At 35.9% G+C, this 19,824-nt stretch overlaps 1 protein-coding gene across 1 annotated transcript in view; it reads left to right on the top strand.

The window, feature by feature from the left end:
- FBXL17 (F-box and leucine-rich repeat protein 17) overlaps window positions 1-19,824 on the top strand; it is a 551,136-nt gene that overhangs the window by 215,050 nt on the left and 316,262 nt on the right. The window contains exon 7 of the mRNA XM_011949326.1: window positions 4,200-4,330. Coding sequence (XP_011804716.1) covers window positions 4,200-4,330 — 131 coding nt within the window. The remainder of the gene's footprint in view (window positions 1-4,199; window positions 4,331-19,824) is intronic.

Here is a 19,824-nt window from a genome sequence, read left to right as displayed (position 1 = left end):
ACCCATCTTCCCATGAGTAAGGGTCGGTTTAAGAAATTTAGGAAGACCTCCCCGCTTTCTAGGTATCTTTCTCTGTCTCTGTCTCTGTCTTGGCCTCTCTGCCTCTCTCTATTTCTCTTTCTTCTGACAAGAGTGGCCACATCATAACTGACTGTTTTCTAGGAAGTATTTTATTGGAAGCTGAAGATGAACCTAGAAGAGAAGGCTGAATGGACTAAGCCTCTCACTCTGTGCTTTTGTGAGCATAAGTGTCTGAAGAAGGACAGAGAGCCTCAGCATTTAAAGTGGGCAAGGATATTCCCCTTGTCTTGAGTGAAGCCTGACTTTTCTTCAGCAATACAACCTCCCCACAGCCCTCCTGTATTTGTTTTCTACTGATACGCAACAAATTACTACAAGTTTAGCAGCTTAAAACAGTGTGCATTTATCATTTCACTAGTTCTGTGGGTCAGGAGACCAGACAGACATAGCTTAGCTATGTCCTCTGCCTATGGTTTAACGAGGCAATCAAGATGTCAACTGGGGCTGTATTTCTTTCTAGAGCTCAAGTGTTCTTATAAGCTCATGTAGTTGCTGGAAGAATTCAGTTCCTCATGGTTGTAGAACTAACATCCTCATTTTCTTGATGGCCCTCAGCCAGTTGCCAATCCTCAGAAGCCTCTCACAGTCCTTTTCACAACACAGTTGCTTAGTTCTTCAAGGCCAAGCAGGATAATTTCTCTGACCTCTAGACCCTTTGTAAGGACTTAACTGATTATGTTAGGCCCACCTAGGATACTTTCCCTTTTGATTCATTCAGTGTCAACTAATCAGGAACCATAATTACAGCTGCAAAATCTCTTTGCTTTATAAGGAGAATTTCCATCCTAATCGTGGGTCCTGTCCACACTCAAGGGGGCAGGGACTACTATAGAGCACAGGCCATTGGGATCATCTTAGAATTTTGCCTACCACATTTTCTCAGTGTATTTCTCTCAGGGTCAGGAGGTGAGGGCAGGATCCTCTTTGCTTTCCATAGCTGCTTTCAGGCTATTATTTTCCTTCCTCTCATGAAAAATAACAACAAAAAAACACTGAGTCTGAGACTTGTGCTTTTTGGCATTACCATTGTTTCTTTCATTTTATTGCCATCCTATTCCATCCCATCCCATCCCATCCCATCCCATCCCATCCCATCCCATGAATTCTTCCAGCAACTACATGAGCTTGTAAGAGGACTTGAGCTCTAGAAAGAAATACAGCCCCAGTTGAGATCTTGATTGCCTTGAGAAACCCTAGGCAGAGGACACAGCTAAGCCATGTCTGGTCTCCTGACACACAGAACTAGTGAGTTGATAAATGTACATTGCCATCCTTCTGGTGTCTCCTGTTCATAAAAGATGTTGGCCTTCCATTTTGCTCCAAGCACAGCCATGACTGTGGGTGATTTCAATTTCTGTGCCCACCACATGCAGATCATGTGTTGGGAAGGAGGAACGCATAGCAAAGAGCATTCATATCAGCCCTTTATTCCCTTAGGTGAATTCTAGTGAGGTCAGAAAAGTTATAGAAACTTATTTTGCTATTTATTTTGTATTTTATTTGTCTCTTTTCTTCTTGTACTTTTAGATACTTAAAAAAAAGTTAGCTACAATGAGAGATAAGACATAGGAATCAGGGGCGATGTTTGCAGCCCAAACAGCTCATCTTTGAGCCCTGGGCTTAGTATTGATTATAATTATTTTAGTAAGGCAAACCCTGAGGAAGGGGAAACTGAGGGAGTTGACCAAGGTTCTGACTGATCAGTTGCCTGAAGCTACTGAGAGAGCCAGAAAGGTCTGTTTTAACGAGTCCATTCCTGTGTGCTTTGGTTGCCAAGTACCAATTATGTTCTGATGTTGCTGAAAGCCTTAACGTGTTGTTATTGAATAGGAACTTTGGAGAACCCATTTCTTCTTTGCTTGTCCTGCCTCTGTTCTGGAGCATCATTTTGCTGAGTCCCATACTGGACTGGACGTGACTTCCTTGGACGTCTTACCTGATAAGCCAATTGCAGAGAGCTTTTCCTGAAGCTCTGCCTTTACGAATGCCTACAACCTAGCCCTTAGAAGAAGCTGTTACATACACTTGCTGTCTCAATTAGAAAGAATTTACCTGCTGTTGTGGACCTTTTTGTGTTTTGCGTGTCACAGCTATCTCTATCTCCATAGTTGGGCAGCATGCTTCAGACAGCATTGAGTAGTGACTCTGTGAACTCTCTCTGTGTAGCTTCTCCGATTGGGAGCTGAGGTGGAAAGAGAGTGTGAGTACTGCCTGACAGGTTTACCTCCTGCCCTTCCAACGACCATTCTTTTGAGCCGTCCTGTCCAACACTGTAGCCATTAGCCACATGCAGATATAAAAATTAAATGCAAATTATTTAAAATTAAATAAAATTAAAAGTTCAGGTCCCCTGTCACACTGGTCACATTTTAGGTGCTCAGTAGGTACAAGTGATTAGTGATTACTATATCAGACAGCAGAAATATAGAACATTTTCAGTGGAGATTCAAGTGTCTGTTCTTCTCTTGGGGTTTAAGCTGAACTGACTTAAATTCTCACACACTTAGCAACTTAAAAGAGCACCAGTTTATTATTTCATGATTCTGTAAGTTAGAAGCCTGTCTGACACAGGCCTCACCAGGGTAAATTCAGGATGTCAGCTGTGTTTCTGAAGGGAGCATCTATTTTCTTGCTCACTCTTACAGGTTTTTTGGCAGAATTAAATTCCTTAAGGTTCTAAGTCTGAGATCCTTATTTCTTTCTGGCTGTCAGCTGAGGGCTGTTTCCAACTCTAAAGCTGCCCATATTCCTTAGCTTCTGGCCCTTTCCTCAATATTTGAAGTTAGTAAAGGTATCTTGAATCCCTTTCATGAGTGAAACATCTCCTGTATCTTCCATTACATCTCTCTGGCTTTCTCTGAGTAAGCCTGTGCTTATAAGGGTCTCCAGTGATTACATTGAGCCTACTCAGATAACCTGGGATAGCCTCCCCATCTCAAGATCCATACCTTTAATCACATCTGCAAAATCCCCTTTGCCTTATAAGGTAACATATTAGAGCATAGATATCTTTGGTGGGAGGGATATTTGTGTTATTTTGTCTATCATATGTCTCCAGATTAAGTTTTGCGTATTATTAAGCAAAAATAGCTTAATATTTGAAAAGGTAGTTATTTGAAGAGGATAATTAAGATCCTACCACCTTTATGTAAATATTGTCATTAATTTGCTTTAGAGGCCAAACATCAGGGGGGAAGATAAGAAACTTAAAGAAATAGAAAATGAAGACATGGAGAAGGTGGAACCTGGAGAAATTTTTGCTTCTTAAGCCACATTTTATATCGTTTTATGATGAAACACATACCCATAATAGTACAGTTTGGAGTACATTGATAATACATCACCAAGCTATCTCTGAATTAACCATTTAGTCATATTTCATCTTTAAAAAAATAAATATATATACAGAAATGGCATTATAATTATGAAGGTAATATCTGAAATTGAGCAATGTTAGAATAATCTTATCAAGTTGTAGGTACTTAATGTAATATATTCAATACCTTGCCTGCCTATTAGACAATAGATTGGTAACTTGATTTTTAGGATACTTGAGTAAAATCTTTCTTTCTTTCTTTCTTTCTTTTTTCTTTTTTTGAGACGGAGTCTTGCTCTGTCACCAGGCTGGAGCGCAGTGGCGCGATTTCAGCTTACTGCAACTTCTGCCTCCCAGGTTCAAGCAATTCCCCTGCCTCAGCCTTCCAAGTAGCTGGGATTACAGGAATGCACCACCACGCCCAGCTAATTTTTTGTATTTTAGTAGAGATAGGGTTTCACCGTATTGGTCAAGATGGTCTTAATCTCCTGACCTCGTGATCCACCTGCCTCAGCTTCCCAAAGTGCTGGGATTACAGATGTGAGCCACTGCACCTGGCCAAATCTACTTTCTGTTAATGTTTGTTGCCATTCAGATACTCACCATAGATTTCTATACACTCATGCTTAATTTACTGTATAAAATATTACATATACAATATCTTTAATTAAAAGATTCTAGGCTATCATCTATTTTAAATATTTTACAATGATACTCTACCTTGTAATAAACTACATTTGTAAGTTTTGAGAGTGAATGTAGCATTTACCTTTTTCATCTTTCATTTTATTTATCTCATTAGCTAAGAAACCTTTCCAGCTTGGACCTACGTCATATCACTGAACTGGATAATGAAACCGTGATGGAAATTGTCAAGAGGTGCAAAAATCTTAGCTCTCTCAATCTCTGTCTGAACTGGATCATAAATGACAGGTAACCTTTGTAACATGTTAAAAATACTTTTCTAGAGGAAAACATTTAGCAAATACTAATTATTGTTATAACAAGGCATGTCTTTAACTGAAATTGAATGCAACTGTGTCTTTTCAAATTGTTATGTTTCAGTTTTGAAAACCATCTAGATCTATACTTTTAATGCACCTATTGCTTGTAAGTGCAGCAAAGTTTTTAGATGCTTTAATACAAATATTTGCCTCAACAGTTGTAACAATAGTAGGCTGTTGAATTTTTTCTTTGTTATCCATCTAAGAAGTGCTTGCTTTTTGCCACACTTGTAAGTTTGTAATGATATGTTATTTGTCGCTTTAACATTAAAAATGCAACATTTGTGGTTGATTTTATGATTTGGAGAAACCATCTGAAGCATTAACATTTAAACTCTTTCTTAAAAGTGACATCGTTTTTTCAGAGATGGAGTCTCACTGTGTTTCCCAGGTGCAATTCCTGGGCTCAAGCAATCCTTCTGCCTCAGCCTCCCAAGTAGCTAGGACTACAGGCATACACCACTATGCCTTTATTAGCCCATTCTAGCATTGCCATAAAGAACTACCTTAGACTGGGTAATTTATAAAGATAAGAGGTATAATTCACAGTTCTGCAGGCTGTACGGGAATTATGGCTGGAGAAACCTCAGGAAACTTACAAGCATGGTAAAAAGCAGGCACATCTTACATGGCTGGAAAAGGAAGGAAGAGAGTGACGTGGGAGGTACTACACATTTTTAGACATCCAGTTCTTGTGAGAACTCACTCACTATCAGGAGAACAGCAAGGGGTAAATCTGCCCCCATGATCCAGTCACCTCCCAACAGGCCCTTCCTCCAACATTGGGGTTACAATTTGACAGGAGATTTGGGTGGGAACACAAATCCAAACCATATCAGCACCTAAGGATGACATTTTGTTCTCAGTATGTATATGTAATTTGTTTCAGAAATTGAAGTCATGTGATGAATAGCTTAATATACAGTATAGAATCAGAAGTTTTTTTCTTATGAATAATGATTAACCCATTTTTCTTTGAAATAATGCAGGAAGGAAGGGAGAGATACAAGAAAACCCTTAGAAGTAGACTATTATAATGAAAACAGCTGCAGAGTAGTGCTAGCACTACTGATTAGGTAGATTTGTAAATACGAGCATGAGAGGAATCTTGCCCAGTAAGTTTCCAAGATTTGTTTTTAAAAGATAAGTTTCCGAAAATATTTTCCTTTCAAAATAAAAAGCACTATTTCGGCTAAAATTAGAGCCTATTTAGATTTAAATATTCTTTTAAAAATAGGAGAAATAATTTGTTTGTGTCGGATAATGCTTTAAATTTAAGAAATTCCTCCCCCTCCCTTTTTTTTTTTTTTTTTTTTGTTGAAACCGAATCTTGCTCTGTCACCCAGGCTGGAGTGCAGTCAGTGGCATGTTCTCCACTCACTGTGACCTCCACCTCCTGGGTTCAAGGGATTCTCTTGCCTCAGCCACCCGAGTAGCTGGGATTGTAAGTGTGCACCACCACATCCAACTAAGTTTTGTATTCTTAGTAGAGATGGGGTTTCAGTTGGCCTGGCTGGTGTCAAACTACTGGCCTTAATTGATCCCCCTCACCTCAACCTCCCAAAGTGCTGGGATTATAGGCACGAGCTATGAGCTACCATGTCTGGCCTCTCCTCTTTTAATTTCCTTTTATACCTTAAAATAAAACCATGTAGACTACATTTTCCCCAATTTTGGTAAATTCTAGTAACATTTTCTTAAATTACCCTGAATTACTCTTTATGTAATAGCCTTGACTTCACTCTTTCTTAGTAAAATTTTTCTTGAAAAATGTACTCCTCTAGAATGGGTATGTGATCACCATTTATAAAACTTCTCTCTTGTTTTTGAATAATACTCACCATATGAAATATATCATCTTCTAAAGAAAATGGAACTGAATGAAGGTCATTATTCTAAGTAAAGTAACTCAGGAATCAAAAACCAAATACTATGTGTTCTCACTTGTAAGTGGGCATTGAACTGTGGGTACACAAAGGCATGTAGAGTGTTACAGTAGACATGGGAGCTCCAAGTAAGGAGGCTCAGAGAGGGTGAGGGATAAAAACAGCCTATTGGGTACAATGTACACTGTTCAGGTGATGGGCACACTAAAATCCTATACCTCACCACTACAGAATTCATCCATGTAACTAAAACTACTTGTGCCCCTAAAGTTACTGAAATTAAAACATTTAAGAAAAAGAAAATTCAAATAAATTAACTTTCCTGAAAAGAAAGTGTACAAAGTGAAATTCTTCTCTATAATCAACATCCTATATAGACAATTTAAGGTAATTTTTAAAAAGTTATTCATAACACATGATAAAGTACATAAATATTATCTTGTGGTTTTAAATATCTAACATTAGTTCAATGTATTACCATAAATTTCTTGGTAATGCATTGAATTAAAGGTAGAAAACTGAGTCAGGCGTGGTGGCTCACGCCTGTAATCCCAGCACTTTGGGAGGCCAAGGCAGGCAGATCATGAGGTCAAGAGATTGAGACCATCCTGGCTAACATGGTGAAACCCCATCTCTACTAAAAATACAAAAATTAGCTGGGTATGGTGCCGCATGCCTGTAATCCCAGCTACTCTGGAGACTAAGGTAGGAGAATCACTTGAACCCAGAAGGCGGAGGTTGCAGTGAGCCAAGATCACGCGGTTGTACTCCAGCCTGGGCCACAAGAGCGAAACTCTGTCTCAAAAAAAAAAAAAAAAAGTAGAAAACTGTTTCTGCAATAAGGTGATTATATTCCACAACAATTTTTTGTGTACAGGACATGTGTAGAAGAGTCATTTAATGGGAGACTACTATAATTGATAAATAAGATACAGTATATACATGGTTATATGAGTTATCTAAGTAAATATTTTGCTTAGGTTTGTATCATTTAAATAAAGATGGGAGAGTGGATATCTAATCTTCTAGTTCTTCAAATGCTTATTTTGTTGTAGCTGGGTAATTTACAAATGAAAATGTCAAGAGCTCTCACTTTGCCTTTCCTTCCCTTTGTTAGGCTTCATGTACTCAAACTTTGTGCTATTTCAGTCATTTTTTTCCTATTTAACTGTAATGGTTATTTGGTGTTTGATCCTGAATATATGTATTGTAGAGATTTATTTGCAAGGAATGAAAGTGTATTTTTATGTTTTTAATGGAAAAGTTTGGATTAATTGAGAAAACATGCATTTTAATGAGGTTGAGCAGTAGAGTTTCAAAGATCAGGCTCTTTTAGGTTTTAATTACACTACTTGCACTTATCCTGTATACTGTAATAGAAGTTTCAAACATTAAAACCCACTTTACAGTATCATCTAAATTACTCATCTCATTGTTCTTGCCATACTATATTACTAAGCTAAGTAATATTTGTAATTATATTGGTATAAATCTAGAACTTCCCATCAGACTTAATTATAATTTCAGCACTTAGCTGAGATGGGTTAGTAACCTTCCATATAGAGGGCACTGGAATGCACTAATGCGTTTAGCCTATCAATTAATTCTGTTTTACATTCATTCATTATTGTTATCCTCCAGTAAATCAAAAAGCATTTATTAGCCCCCTACTAAATACATGGTACTGTGTCTCAGACTGTGGGGCACTGAGTTCCTGCTGTTCTCAAAGGTCACTCTCTTTAGGTGACATAAGACATAATGATAATAGTGAGCCTTGTAAGGATCGAGGGGACGAAAGTAACCTTTATTACCCAGGTAATTGATAGGCCCTTTACACATATTCTCATTTAATCTCTTCAGCGTCTTTTGTTCAGGGGAAGGTCATACTATTTCTATTAAATTTAGATTATTTCTTTGACTTTCTTTGGCTTTTCAGTGGATGTATTTTTCCATCATCATTGCAGTAAAAACTAAGTGAGGACAAACAAGAAAAGTGAATGGCTAATCAGTCAATTTTCTGTGTCATAGCTGGGATTCACATGCAATTGACATTTATATATAAAACTCTTAATTTTTTAACTAAGTTCATTATTTTCTTTCATATTGAAAGTATAATGGAACTTTTAGATATTAATTTACATACAATGCCTATTATAAGAATTTATCCTGAATGTTGCTAGTTTTAATACAGGATTTCTCACATTAGATAAATTTCAATACTTGTCACAGTCCTTTATGTATAACATTTATCCTAGGTTTTAATAGTTCTTATCTGTGAACTTTTTTTAAGTTCAAAATTTTAAAATGTGTAGTAATTGAAAGACTTTACTGTTATGCTTATGGTGTCTGTTAACATTTTCTGGTCCTCGAATTGATCTCTGTGACTAAGACATGCTGCTCTTTATCTTTGTTTTTCTAAAAGCACTTTTTGTGTTTAGAGAGTTAAACAGCATGATATTTTCTTGTATTCAGAAGGATGGTCTAGTAGTCATTTGACATTTACCATTGCTTTTGAATACAAATAACTTCCAAGTGTTTTATGAAAAGAGGACACTGACTATTTCTATCAGTGATTTAAATTAAACATCTGGTTATTATGTCTCCTCCACTCCCTGATTCTAAGTTTATTGAATTTTTTTTTGTATTTATATCAGTCTTTATTATTTCACATCCAGTTTGGTCTACAATATTTTTATATGTTCGACACAGAGTCCAAAAGCAGCATGTTTTGGGTGTAACAGCTGATGTGTAAAAAACTGGTCTGAGCATTGTTATAGCAATATACTTACAATGGTTCTTTTATTCTTTTTTGTTAATAAGAATTAAATAAAATCTAACTGATTTTAATAGATCTGTACAAAAGCTGTTTTCAGTTTTTAAACTATCAAAGATGTAATCTCCCCATTTTCAATTTTTAACATTGTTTGGGAAAATGAACTTAGTTTAATCTTATGTTTTATATCCCCATTCTCAAACATATGAGCCTTTCTTTGACAGTTGACCATCCTTGCTCATGAATTAGGTGAACAATATAGAAAAATAATACAAGACAAATAAGATTATCTAACATATAGTAGCTAAAGTCACAAAGCATAACGAAGGCCAGAGTTGTTGTTAACATCAATTAAATTGCCATGATTTGCTGTGTGAATCTTGTGTTTATGTAAGGGAAGCTATTGCATCAGTGCACACTCAAATTTGGAGAATTTTAAATCTTAGACTGTTATTCAGTTTCTTTCAAGTAAAAAATAAAACAAAGTATTGCTATTTTATTTTGTATGTGCTAGAGGTTAAAATAGTACCTATAGCTATTTCTCTCTCTCTCTCTCTCTCTCTCTCTCTTTTTTTTTTTAAAGACAGTCATACTCTGTTGCCCAGGCTGCAATGGCACAATCTCAGCCCACTGCAACTTCTGCCTCCCAGGTTCAAGTGCTTCTCCTGCCTCACCCTCCCAAGTAACTGGGTTTACAGGCGTTCACCACCGTGCGGGGCTAATTTTTGTGTTGTTAGTAGAGACGGAGTTTCACCATGTTGGGCAGGCTGGTCTAGAACTCCTGACCTCAAGTTATCTGCCCACCTTGGTTGGCCCCCAAAGTGCTGGGGTTACAGGTGTGAACCACTGCCCCCAGCCAGATATTTCTCTTTAAATATAACTTTTTAATAAGGCCATTTGAAGTTGTAAACTTCTGGTCCACAGCTGAGTCTAGTCCACAAAGCTGTTTTGTTTGGCATATACAGTATTTAAAAATTTTGAATTAGTTGCCAACACTTTAAAAATTGGGATAGTTCACATAAATATTCTGAATTCAGGCTTTCTTTTGGAAAAGTTGTGGACCCATTAATACTATGCCCACATTTTCTCATGTCAACATTCTTTCCAGGATGAGGAACAGACTGTTCTCTTTGGCCCCCTTTCCATTTATCCACTCTTCCCACCAAACTGAATTATCCTTCCTTAAAATTGAGATGTAGAGAATTTTAGATATTTCATATTTAAATCATATGATTCTTTTTAAATTGAGTCTGGTAAAATATATTAAAAAATGATAGCTCATTAGTCTACCTAAATTATTTATTTACTGTTACAGGCATCGGAATGTTAGTCAACAGGTGGAAGTTATAGACAGAGACAGAATGCAGTTTAAAATAAGTTAAAACTTTAATTTTCATCGACTGCCTTCCAAAATAGAGTGCACTCTTTGTTAGTGTTCAGAGTGCTGTAAAGGAGTTTCCTGAATTATAAGGAGGGTTGGACTAGTTTATTAAAAAGTCCCTGAAACTCCAAACCTATGATGTGAAGTTGCTTATTTTAAAATGATTCATTGGCAATGTTTAGTGTTTGATTTGTGATTCCTTTGTTTTCAATATTAAGAAAAATCTTAATACTATTCTCTCTGTCTCTTTTTTAATTTTTGTATAGAAAAAGTCCTCTTTTGTTTTTCTGGTGTACTGAGGTGAAAGTTGTAGAGTGACAGATTACTCCACCACCCCTTTCAGTGAGACTGACAGCACCTTGGCTCATGTAAAACTCAATGAGGCTTTATATAAAGATTTTTCTAACTCCCCTGATCTTCTCTGAGTGTTTATTCTGTTTCTTCTTTCAAATTTCCGTTGATTCAATAAAAAGCGGTGATATTTAGAAATAAAGTTCAGAGAGGATTTGAGCAGGTGTTGGTGATATAAAATATTTGCTGAGTGCCCATTGTGTTTTATTTCCAAGAATTGTTTTGTGAACATATGCTATATATTGTATTTATAAGTGTTCAAGGACTGGGTAGATAATCTACCATCTTCTGTGAATGTCATGTCACGGTGGACTTAGAATTTTATTTCATTTCAATCCCCTAATATTACTTAATTCTCCTAGAGACTGAGGTTTAAAGATTGCCCAAGGGGAACAAACCTATCCATTAAATCCAGCAGGCAGAGTTGAATTTGAGTTTGAGAATATTTTGTTTTCTATTAAAGTTAAGTGGTCTGGAGGAGAGAAATACTTTTCACCTTGGAGTATTGAGTGTGAAGTTTGAGCCATTTTCTATCATAAAAGCCTGAAAACTTGAAAATAAAGAGGTGGCAAAAATAATGCTGACTGTTGAAGCTGCTTGGTGGTGGTATTTATAGCAGCACTGCCCTGCCTCTATAGAATGCATACTTTTGGTGCCTAACAATGTGTCTGGGCTGGTTAGGTGAAGCTTTAGTAAAACTGAATTTTAGCTTATTTTTTGTAATCTACTGAATAATTTTGTGTATGTTCTATGACATTGTTTATAGTTTTGCAAGAAGAATAATGAAATATATTTTACTGAGTTCTGAGAGGATTATAGAAACAGCATGGAGTCTTTCTAAACTAGTGACGTTAGTTTGAGGTTAGCATATTTTTGACACTACCTTTTTTATTCACATACTCACAATTATGTGTAAGACCATCCCTAGAAGGGTAGTTTGGTATTGGAATAACTATTATTCCGGGCTTCCAAACTAACTTTAAAAAATCATGAGGCCAGGTGTGATTGCTCACCTCTTGTCATCTCAGCACTTTAGGAGGCCAAGGAGGGTGGATTACTTGAGCTCAGGAGTTTGAGACCAGCCTGGGCAACATGGTGAAACCCCATCTCTGTAAAAAAAAATTAAAAATTAGCCGGGCATAATGGCACATGCCTGTAGACCCAGCTACTGAGGAGGCTGAGCTGAGAGGATAGCTCCAGACTGGGAGGATTGCTTGAGACTGGGAGGCAGAGGTTGAGGTGAGCTGTGATCGTGCCACTACTCTCCAGTCTGGGTGACAGAGGAAGACCCATCTCAAAAAAAAAAAAAAAAACAAAACCATGCCTTCTCTGTTCTGTCCATTAGATCGTCTTTCTAAAACCATGATTGACCATGTACTGCTACTGAGTTAAGAGTGTATATATACATTTTCTTATCTCTCTGTTTTTTTGTTTTTTTTTCCTGGAGCAAGGATAATAGCAATAGCTAAAAATAGTTACTACTTAATTACTGTCTGTTCCAGACACTGTTCTGTTTATACACATTGTTTTATGTAATCTCTACAACAACCTTGAGGAAGGAATTATCCCCATTTTCAAACAAAGGAATTAAGACTCAGAGACGTCGAATAGTTCACAACTAGGGGAACCAAGACTGGAACCCATTTTTGTGGTCTTGAGTCGAAGCTCCTACCATGAAAGGCATACTATGTTCCATGTCCTTATTCTGCTTCAGACCTAGAGTGACCATATATCCTGATTTGCCCAGGATAGTTCCAACCCATGCCTGTTGTTTTGGCATTCTGTCAGGTTTAGTATTTGTGCTGCTGCTGTTCCTAAGTTCCAAAATATCTTGCTTTAAATGATAAATTAAATGGTCATCTGACCTCAGACATCAGACACGGTCGATCATTCTGAACATGGTTAGAATGGTACCTTTGCTTTTCCCTATGGGATATCTGAAGAGTGACAGGTTTGAATATTTTATTGCAAATATCGAATTGTGGATATTTTAAAAAACGGCTTATTTTCTAAAAAAGTAATTTTTCCAGTCAACTCCATTTGTAAATAGTTTTCATTTCTTATGATATTTCTTGAGGAAAAGTAGAAAATTTTGCCCATTTTTTTGTGTTTTGCACTACACATGACTCATAGTTGGTCTGAAAAAGAATTTCACTAATGAATTTTGAATAGGTATTTATTTAACTTATGATGCACAATTATTTTTACACATATTTCATTATCTGTAAATGCTCCCTTGTAGGTTGTGGCAAATACTTAATCATTGCAGATTAAAGGAGACTACTGGTTATAATACTTTGAATAAGTTGTCTTTCAGTTAAAAAGAAGGAAGTTATCTTCATTGAAGGCTTCAGTACCTTTGGCAGGAAATAATTGGCAAAATTAATCTCTATACTTTTTTAAGTATGGTTCAGTACGTTTGGCAGGAAATAATTGGCAAAATTAATCTCTATACTTTTTTAAGTATGTGGGGTTTTTTTTTCCCCAAATAATTGATGATATTTTACTACAAAAGGCAAAGTTTTTCTGGTAAAATTATTTGTGCATTTATCCCCAGATGAGATTCTTAGTGCATTCAAATTTAAAGAAACTTTTTCAGTTGTTTGGCAGGTAGTAGTATTAAATATCAGTTCTGATATTGGTTCTTTTAGTACTTCTAGTTATTTAATATCATTTTTAAGGAAATACTGGTTGCTATGTAACACCAGAGTATTTAACCTAGTAAAATCATTTTAAAGGAAAAGTCTGTATGTTATGTGTATATTTCAACCTGCTTTGACTTTTAACTCCAAGAGATGAGATGGGACTGAATTTGATGTGGGTGATTATGGCTTATTGATTTTCCATGTTGACATTATTTTGTCTAATAGAATAATGTGAATATTTATTGTCGTCCTAAAATATAATGGTAATTTTTAATTTCAGTGTTGTCTTTGGTTCCTAGTGAGTAATAGTGCATAAGTGAACATGTCTACAAATACAAATAGTAGTGACTAAGAGGTTCCATAGAATCACATTATGGATATTTCTGGATGTGCTCCTCTAAATGCTGCAACTGCTTTTGTGTTTTTCAGGCCATAAAAAAGATGAGTAAACAGAGGTAGGCATTTAGCTTGCAGTATTTAAACATATTTTCCATTTTATGAAATCATAGTTTGTGATTAAATTACAGGAAAGAATGTGATACATTTTGTGTGATGGTGAATACAGTGTTATAAGCACATGGATTTAGGGACATCCTAGTCTCTCATCTGTTTTAAAACTGCCAACAATGAAGAAAATCTTCATTTATTGATGACAATGATGATACTTTATTGACTGCCTGGACAAATTTGTACCATCTCCCACTTCTCCCAGGAGTTGTCTTATTTCTAATTCACCAAACCAAAAGTGGCAATTAAAATAACTAACTGTTGTCAAAATTTTAAAATGTATGATAAATGAAACCCAGTAAATAGTGAAAATATGAGAAAGGTGATTAAATCTGACAATTTTCTTGTAAAAGACTTGAGATGATAAATATCTCCTGTGATTAGTTATTAATTTAGTGCAAGGGATTTTGCTTCAGCCTAAAATATTTTATGAACAGTGGCATAAAGAAATATTTTAGAAGATAGGTACACACATGTTTAACCATAGGAGAAATTGCTGGAACTTGATTGGTAGTAATTAAAAATGGCAGACATGACATGCAAGTGTCTGGGCTATTTTCTGTATGACAGTCCTTTCAGAGATTAAGAAAGGGAGGTGTTTCCTGAAGACATGAAGAATGGCAGAATACTTTCAGCTTGAACCTTTACGCCTCATGAAAATGGAAAGGTTTTATGTGTATCATTCTTCAACTGATAAAACATTTAATTTAAGACAGTGTAAAATTACTACTTACTGAAGTGTGAAAAATATCAAAGTTGTTACTTAATAATTATAGTTGCACTGCTACTAATAATTTCCCTTAAAATGAATGTGAATTCCATTTATTTAAAGAAAAGATGAAATAATAGTGGTGATTGTAATGAAGTGCTCTATCATGTTACTGTCTAGCTGAATCTATAGCACATGGCTCTGTTGGTGGCATATATTATTGTGCGACTGTGTGACGTTTTGTTTATGAGTCTTTCTCCTTGTAAGGAGGAGCTGGGTCTTCATCTTGCGCCCTCTGCCCTCACCTCACAGCCCCCCTCCACCTCTGCTTCCAGTCAGCACCTCACACAGAACCCTGCTCAGAGAATTAATTTAATACATTCATGTTGAGAGAATTATAGATCATGCTTTTGTATGATGAATAAATTTTCTTTTAAATTTGGCTCAAACTCTGGCTGAAATCCAGGCAATTGGTTCAGATTCTCCCTTTCTAACAGATTTATTTATTTCTGAATAAAGTTGGTGCTTCAGAAAGTGAAAACTTAATGTCATTGTTCAGATTCAGATAAAGCTTGCTTTATGTATTACATGCTATTTGTCTGAAAGCCATAGCCTCATTTTTGAACAAGAAATAGAATTCCAATGTTCAATCAATGCATTTTGCCCTTTTAGTAGGGACTTTGGAATACTTTGATTGAAGAAGTGAAGAACCAGAAACTTTGCCTGCAGACAGTTGCAGCTTTTTTTTTTTTTTTTTTTTGCTTCTTTGTGAAAAAAGTATGGCTATATGAGAAAAAAATCTTATGAGTTTTTCTTTAGCTCTTCTTGTAGTACTTTTAAGTGCTACCTTTCAAATGTATAAGTGTTTGGTTAATTGCTACTATGAACCTAAATACACTTATGAAGGCCAGGTTCACATTAGAACAATTATCTGGTTAATTGCTCTGGTGCAAAAAGAGGCTAAAAAATCATCAGAACATCAAGTTGTGAAAGCACTGGCAGGAGTTTCAAAACCACCAAGCATACCTACTGCAAATCACATCAGCAAAGCAATTAATTTAGGCTAATTGCTTTTCTGTTTGTTCAAGATGCACTTTGGAACTGTCTTTTGAAATCGTGGCAATTTAGATTAGTGAGCAATATAATTTAAAAATGTTAGAATAGTCACTATTTTTTAAAAGTGGTAACTATTCTATATAAACCTGTACAGTATATCTCTCATCCATGTAGTACTTTGAAATAATTAAACAAAATAAGATCATTTTATATATTCATAAGATTTCCATAAAAAATAAATTGAGGAGTAGATTACCTATTCCTGAACTATAGCATAGGGTTATCTTTAATCCTAATTATCAGTTAGAATTATCTAATTTCAACAATTCATGCTATGACAGCTTGCTGAATGTGGTAAGAAATAGCCTCCAAAGGTGACATTGGCTACTGGCATTTTCTCCAGATGAATGTATGTTTGGCTTCTTATATGGCTTCTCATAACATAATCAGGATTTTACAATGTATTAACCACCAGATTTGACACAATTCACATTATTGAGGTTTTCCTTGTTATTAACTATTATAATTTTGGCAGCACCAATTTGTCAAAAATTGTAAACTACTTAAGTTTCCAGCTGTTTCTCTATGAAGCAGTGTTGTAGCAGGTCCTCAGCTGAAAAGAATGACAATTTTAGGAATCAATTTCTTGTTAGGGAATGTAGAAATACCATTATTGGAGGAATAACCTTTCATTCCCCAAACCGTTTCTCTGTTTACCATATTGTCAAACAAGCAAATAGCTCTTTCCTTTACCTCTCTCTTTCCATAGAAGCAATTCTTATGTGGTATGTTTAGTGACATATCCTGCCCCATTAAATTGTTCAAAGAAAATAGGTTGTATTGTATTAAAGACTGTGGCTCTGCAAATGAATCTTCTAGAGAAACACATGTTAAAGGAAGTCCTGGTAGCAATTATCATTTCTTTACTGTAATAAATTTGATCTCCTCATAATTCAGTATGAATAGATCTTTGGACATAGCTAATTAGCTACATCACAAAATTAAAATTTTCTCTAGGGATTATTTTCATAGGAAAAAAGTATATATGCTTTTTATAAGGATATATTTTCCTTATTTTATAAACTTCATAGTTTCTTTTTTTTTCTTTTTTTTTTTTGGGGCGGAGTCTCGCTCTGTCGCCCAGACTGGAGTGCAGTGGCCAGATCTCAGCTCACTGCAAGCTCCGCCTCCCGGGTTTACGCCATTCTCCTGCCTCAGCCTCCCAAGTAGCTGGGACTACAGGCGCCCGCCACCTCGCCCGGCTAGTTTTTTGTATTTTTAGTAGAGACGGGGTTTCACCGGGTTAGCCAGGATGGTCTCGATCTCCTGACCTCGTGATCCGCCCGTCTCGGCCTCCCAAAGTGCTGGGATTACAGGCTTGAGCCACCGCGCCCGGCCTGAAGAATCTTATTTTACGTTTGGGGAAAGAAGGGAGAGAGTAAATTACTTTTTTTTCTTTTAATTTACGTTCAGATGGATTATAATTTTTTTAGAATGTTATATTGATAACAGCATGGGAGTTAAAACTATAGCCAGGAATTGTGACTTTTCCACAGTCTTTTGCTCCTAACCAGAAGCTCAGTAAATGCATTTTGATTGATTGATTGGATGGCAATCAAACCTAGTGAATATAAGCTTATGTTCAGGGTGAGATAGAAGAAAATTGACCTACTCAAGTTGAACTAGATAGAATACGTCAAAATAAGTCAGTAAAAATCTTGAAGTTCATTTATTGGGGGTAGACATGACCCTTAAAAATACTCTGTAAATGTAATGGAAGAGTTAAAGCAGCACTCACTGAATTCTCTAACATGGAATGGTGGCTTATATATGGGGTATGTGGATTCAGTTTTAATCTAACTGACAACATGTTAACCTTACTAGATATAAAAAAAACAAAATACAGGAGGATAAAAATGCTGGAGAAACATAATCTTCTTGTGGCAACAATTTATTTGGAAAAGAGATGACAAAATATGTCAAGACAATGCCCTGGCTTTCTTTATTAAATTTAGTAAATGAATTTGAAGGAAACCAAAACAACAGTTGTTTTCTATAACATTTCTTTCTGCAGATGTATAGACATTTATGGGATGACTATCTTTGAGGAAATATATATTACTTACATAGAGTTAATATTTTGGATATTATGTCCTTGTTGGAATTAGAAACTTTCAGTAATTTATATCCTTAAATAGATTTCTATCTTCTTTTTATTTCCAAGATTTTTCTCACAAGTTTATTCCCAGTACGGAGACATCATTATGTTATAGAGGAGCTTTTTTGTGTGATAGCTCTTGGCAGCCATCCATCTCTAAGTAGGACATAACAGTGAAGCTTGTTAGAGGGGGAGAAGTGTAAAGTATTACCAAGCAGGCCCTGACAGACATTTAGACATCCACACAGACATTGCTGCTACTTGATGGCCATCTTCCATTGTGAAAAATGTAGCTGTTTAAAAAGAGAAAAGGTCGCAATAACTTTACAATGCTACATTCCTGATGTTTATGGTATGCACACATATTTTACACCTGATTCTTTCTCCAGTGACAGTATTTTTCTTATGTTTAATTTCAATGGTTTTATTTTTCTTTACTAACTTGCCACTCTTAGTTGTACACTATATTTCAATCCTCTAAGTGGATTCTCTATGTACATGTTGCACTTGGTAAAGCATTTAGAATTTGTGATGATCCACACCAGTTGTCTTGGGGGTATGCGTGGGAGAGAACACAGAATAGTAATGCAAAGTGGTAGGAGATCCTAAATCACAGCCCTCTGTGTTTTATTAATGCTTGTATTAACATTGATTTCACTTTAGCTGGGTGTTGGGAGGATGATGGCCTGCAAGCATTTAGAAGGAGCAAACTGCGTGGGATTCCATCTAGGCAGATTAATCTTCAAAACAGTCGATCCTTAGGCCGTTAATGGAAAGTCTACATATGGGTTATTTCAAACATTCTATTAAAGCAGTCATTTGAAATGTGCCAATCATATATGTATGAAAATTTCAGAATATACAAAAAAATATTCTGTTCGTCAGTAATGAGCTGCAGTCATTCTTTTGATAATCACATTTGTAAGCTAGACCCATTTGAAAGAAAGATATCCAGTCTTAGTGTAAAAGTAATTTTCTCCATGAAATCACCCTTCCACTTCCCCTCTGTTTTTTAAATTTCAAGAGAGTAGGTGTATTCAACTGGGTTGTTTGATTTTAAGTGAAACTTAACTTCCAAAGACTGCAAAGTGGGAAAATCAACAACTTTTGACTTTCTATTTCAAGGGCAGCTGGAGTAAATTTTGTTCAATTTTTATCTAATTTTTTGTGACTACTTTTGACATTCACAAATTATGTCATTCACTTTGACATGCAGATAGGAAAATGAATAACTTTGGAATTCAGATGTGATGAGCTCCTCACAGGTGCTTAGACACGTTGCTTCCCATCTCCTCATTCCTCCTTTCCCTAGGAACAACAATATGATCTCTAAAAGAGATGTACTGTTTCCACCAGCTTTGATAAAATCAGTCTTTCTTTTTCTGACCATTTAAAGAACATTTGTTTCTTGGATAATTTCCCCCCCCCTTTAAGTTGTGTCTTCTTCCCTTTCTTAAAGCTGTGATCTGTTTACTTTTTTGTCACTGTAGTCTCTGATGACATTTTCTCAGGTAATTTATTTCCCCTTTAATATGGATCTTCTTCACTTTCTTAAATCTGTAGAATATTTTCTTTTATTGTTGTCAGTGTCACGGATGACATTTTCATCTGGTTCTTGACATATTCCTTTTATAAAACATGGCTTTGTAAGGAGTTTTTTGGTCACTGACATTTTGGCAAACACTTGCCAGTGGCCACCAGAGAAGGTCAGTTAGACTCAGAGCAATGACATAAATTACACTGAAAGGCTTCTTCAAATACCTATGAATAGAGCTTGCAGTGGGAGCTAGGAGACTGAGGTCCTTTATGTTTTTGTTTTTGTTCCAAACTTTTATCATTGGGTCATTTGCTATATAACCTTGCTAAACTTATTTAAGTTCTCTTTTATGCTTGGAGTAATGGGAACCCACCTTAGTGAAATGTTTGGAGGCTTAATCATGTTTCAAAAGCACCTTGA

Source organism: Colobus angolensis, unplaced genomic scaffold (assembly GCF_000951035.1).
Source record: "Colobus angolensis palliatus isolate OR3802 unplaced genomic scaffold, Cang.pa_1.0 Scaffold298, whole genome shotgun sequence".
Lineage (NCBI taxonomy): Eukaryota > Metazoa > Chordata > Mammalia > Primates > Cercopithecidae > Colobus > Colobus angolensis.
Note: the sequence above shows the minus strand (reverse complement) of the source record. Positions and strands in the feature narration are given on the sequence as shown.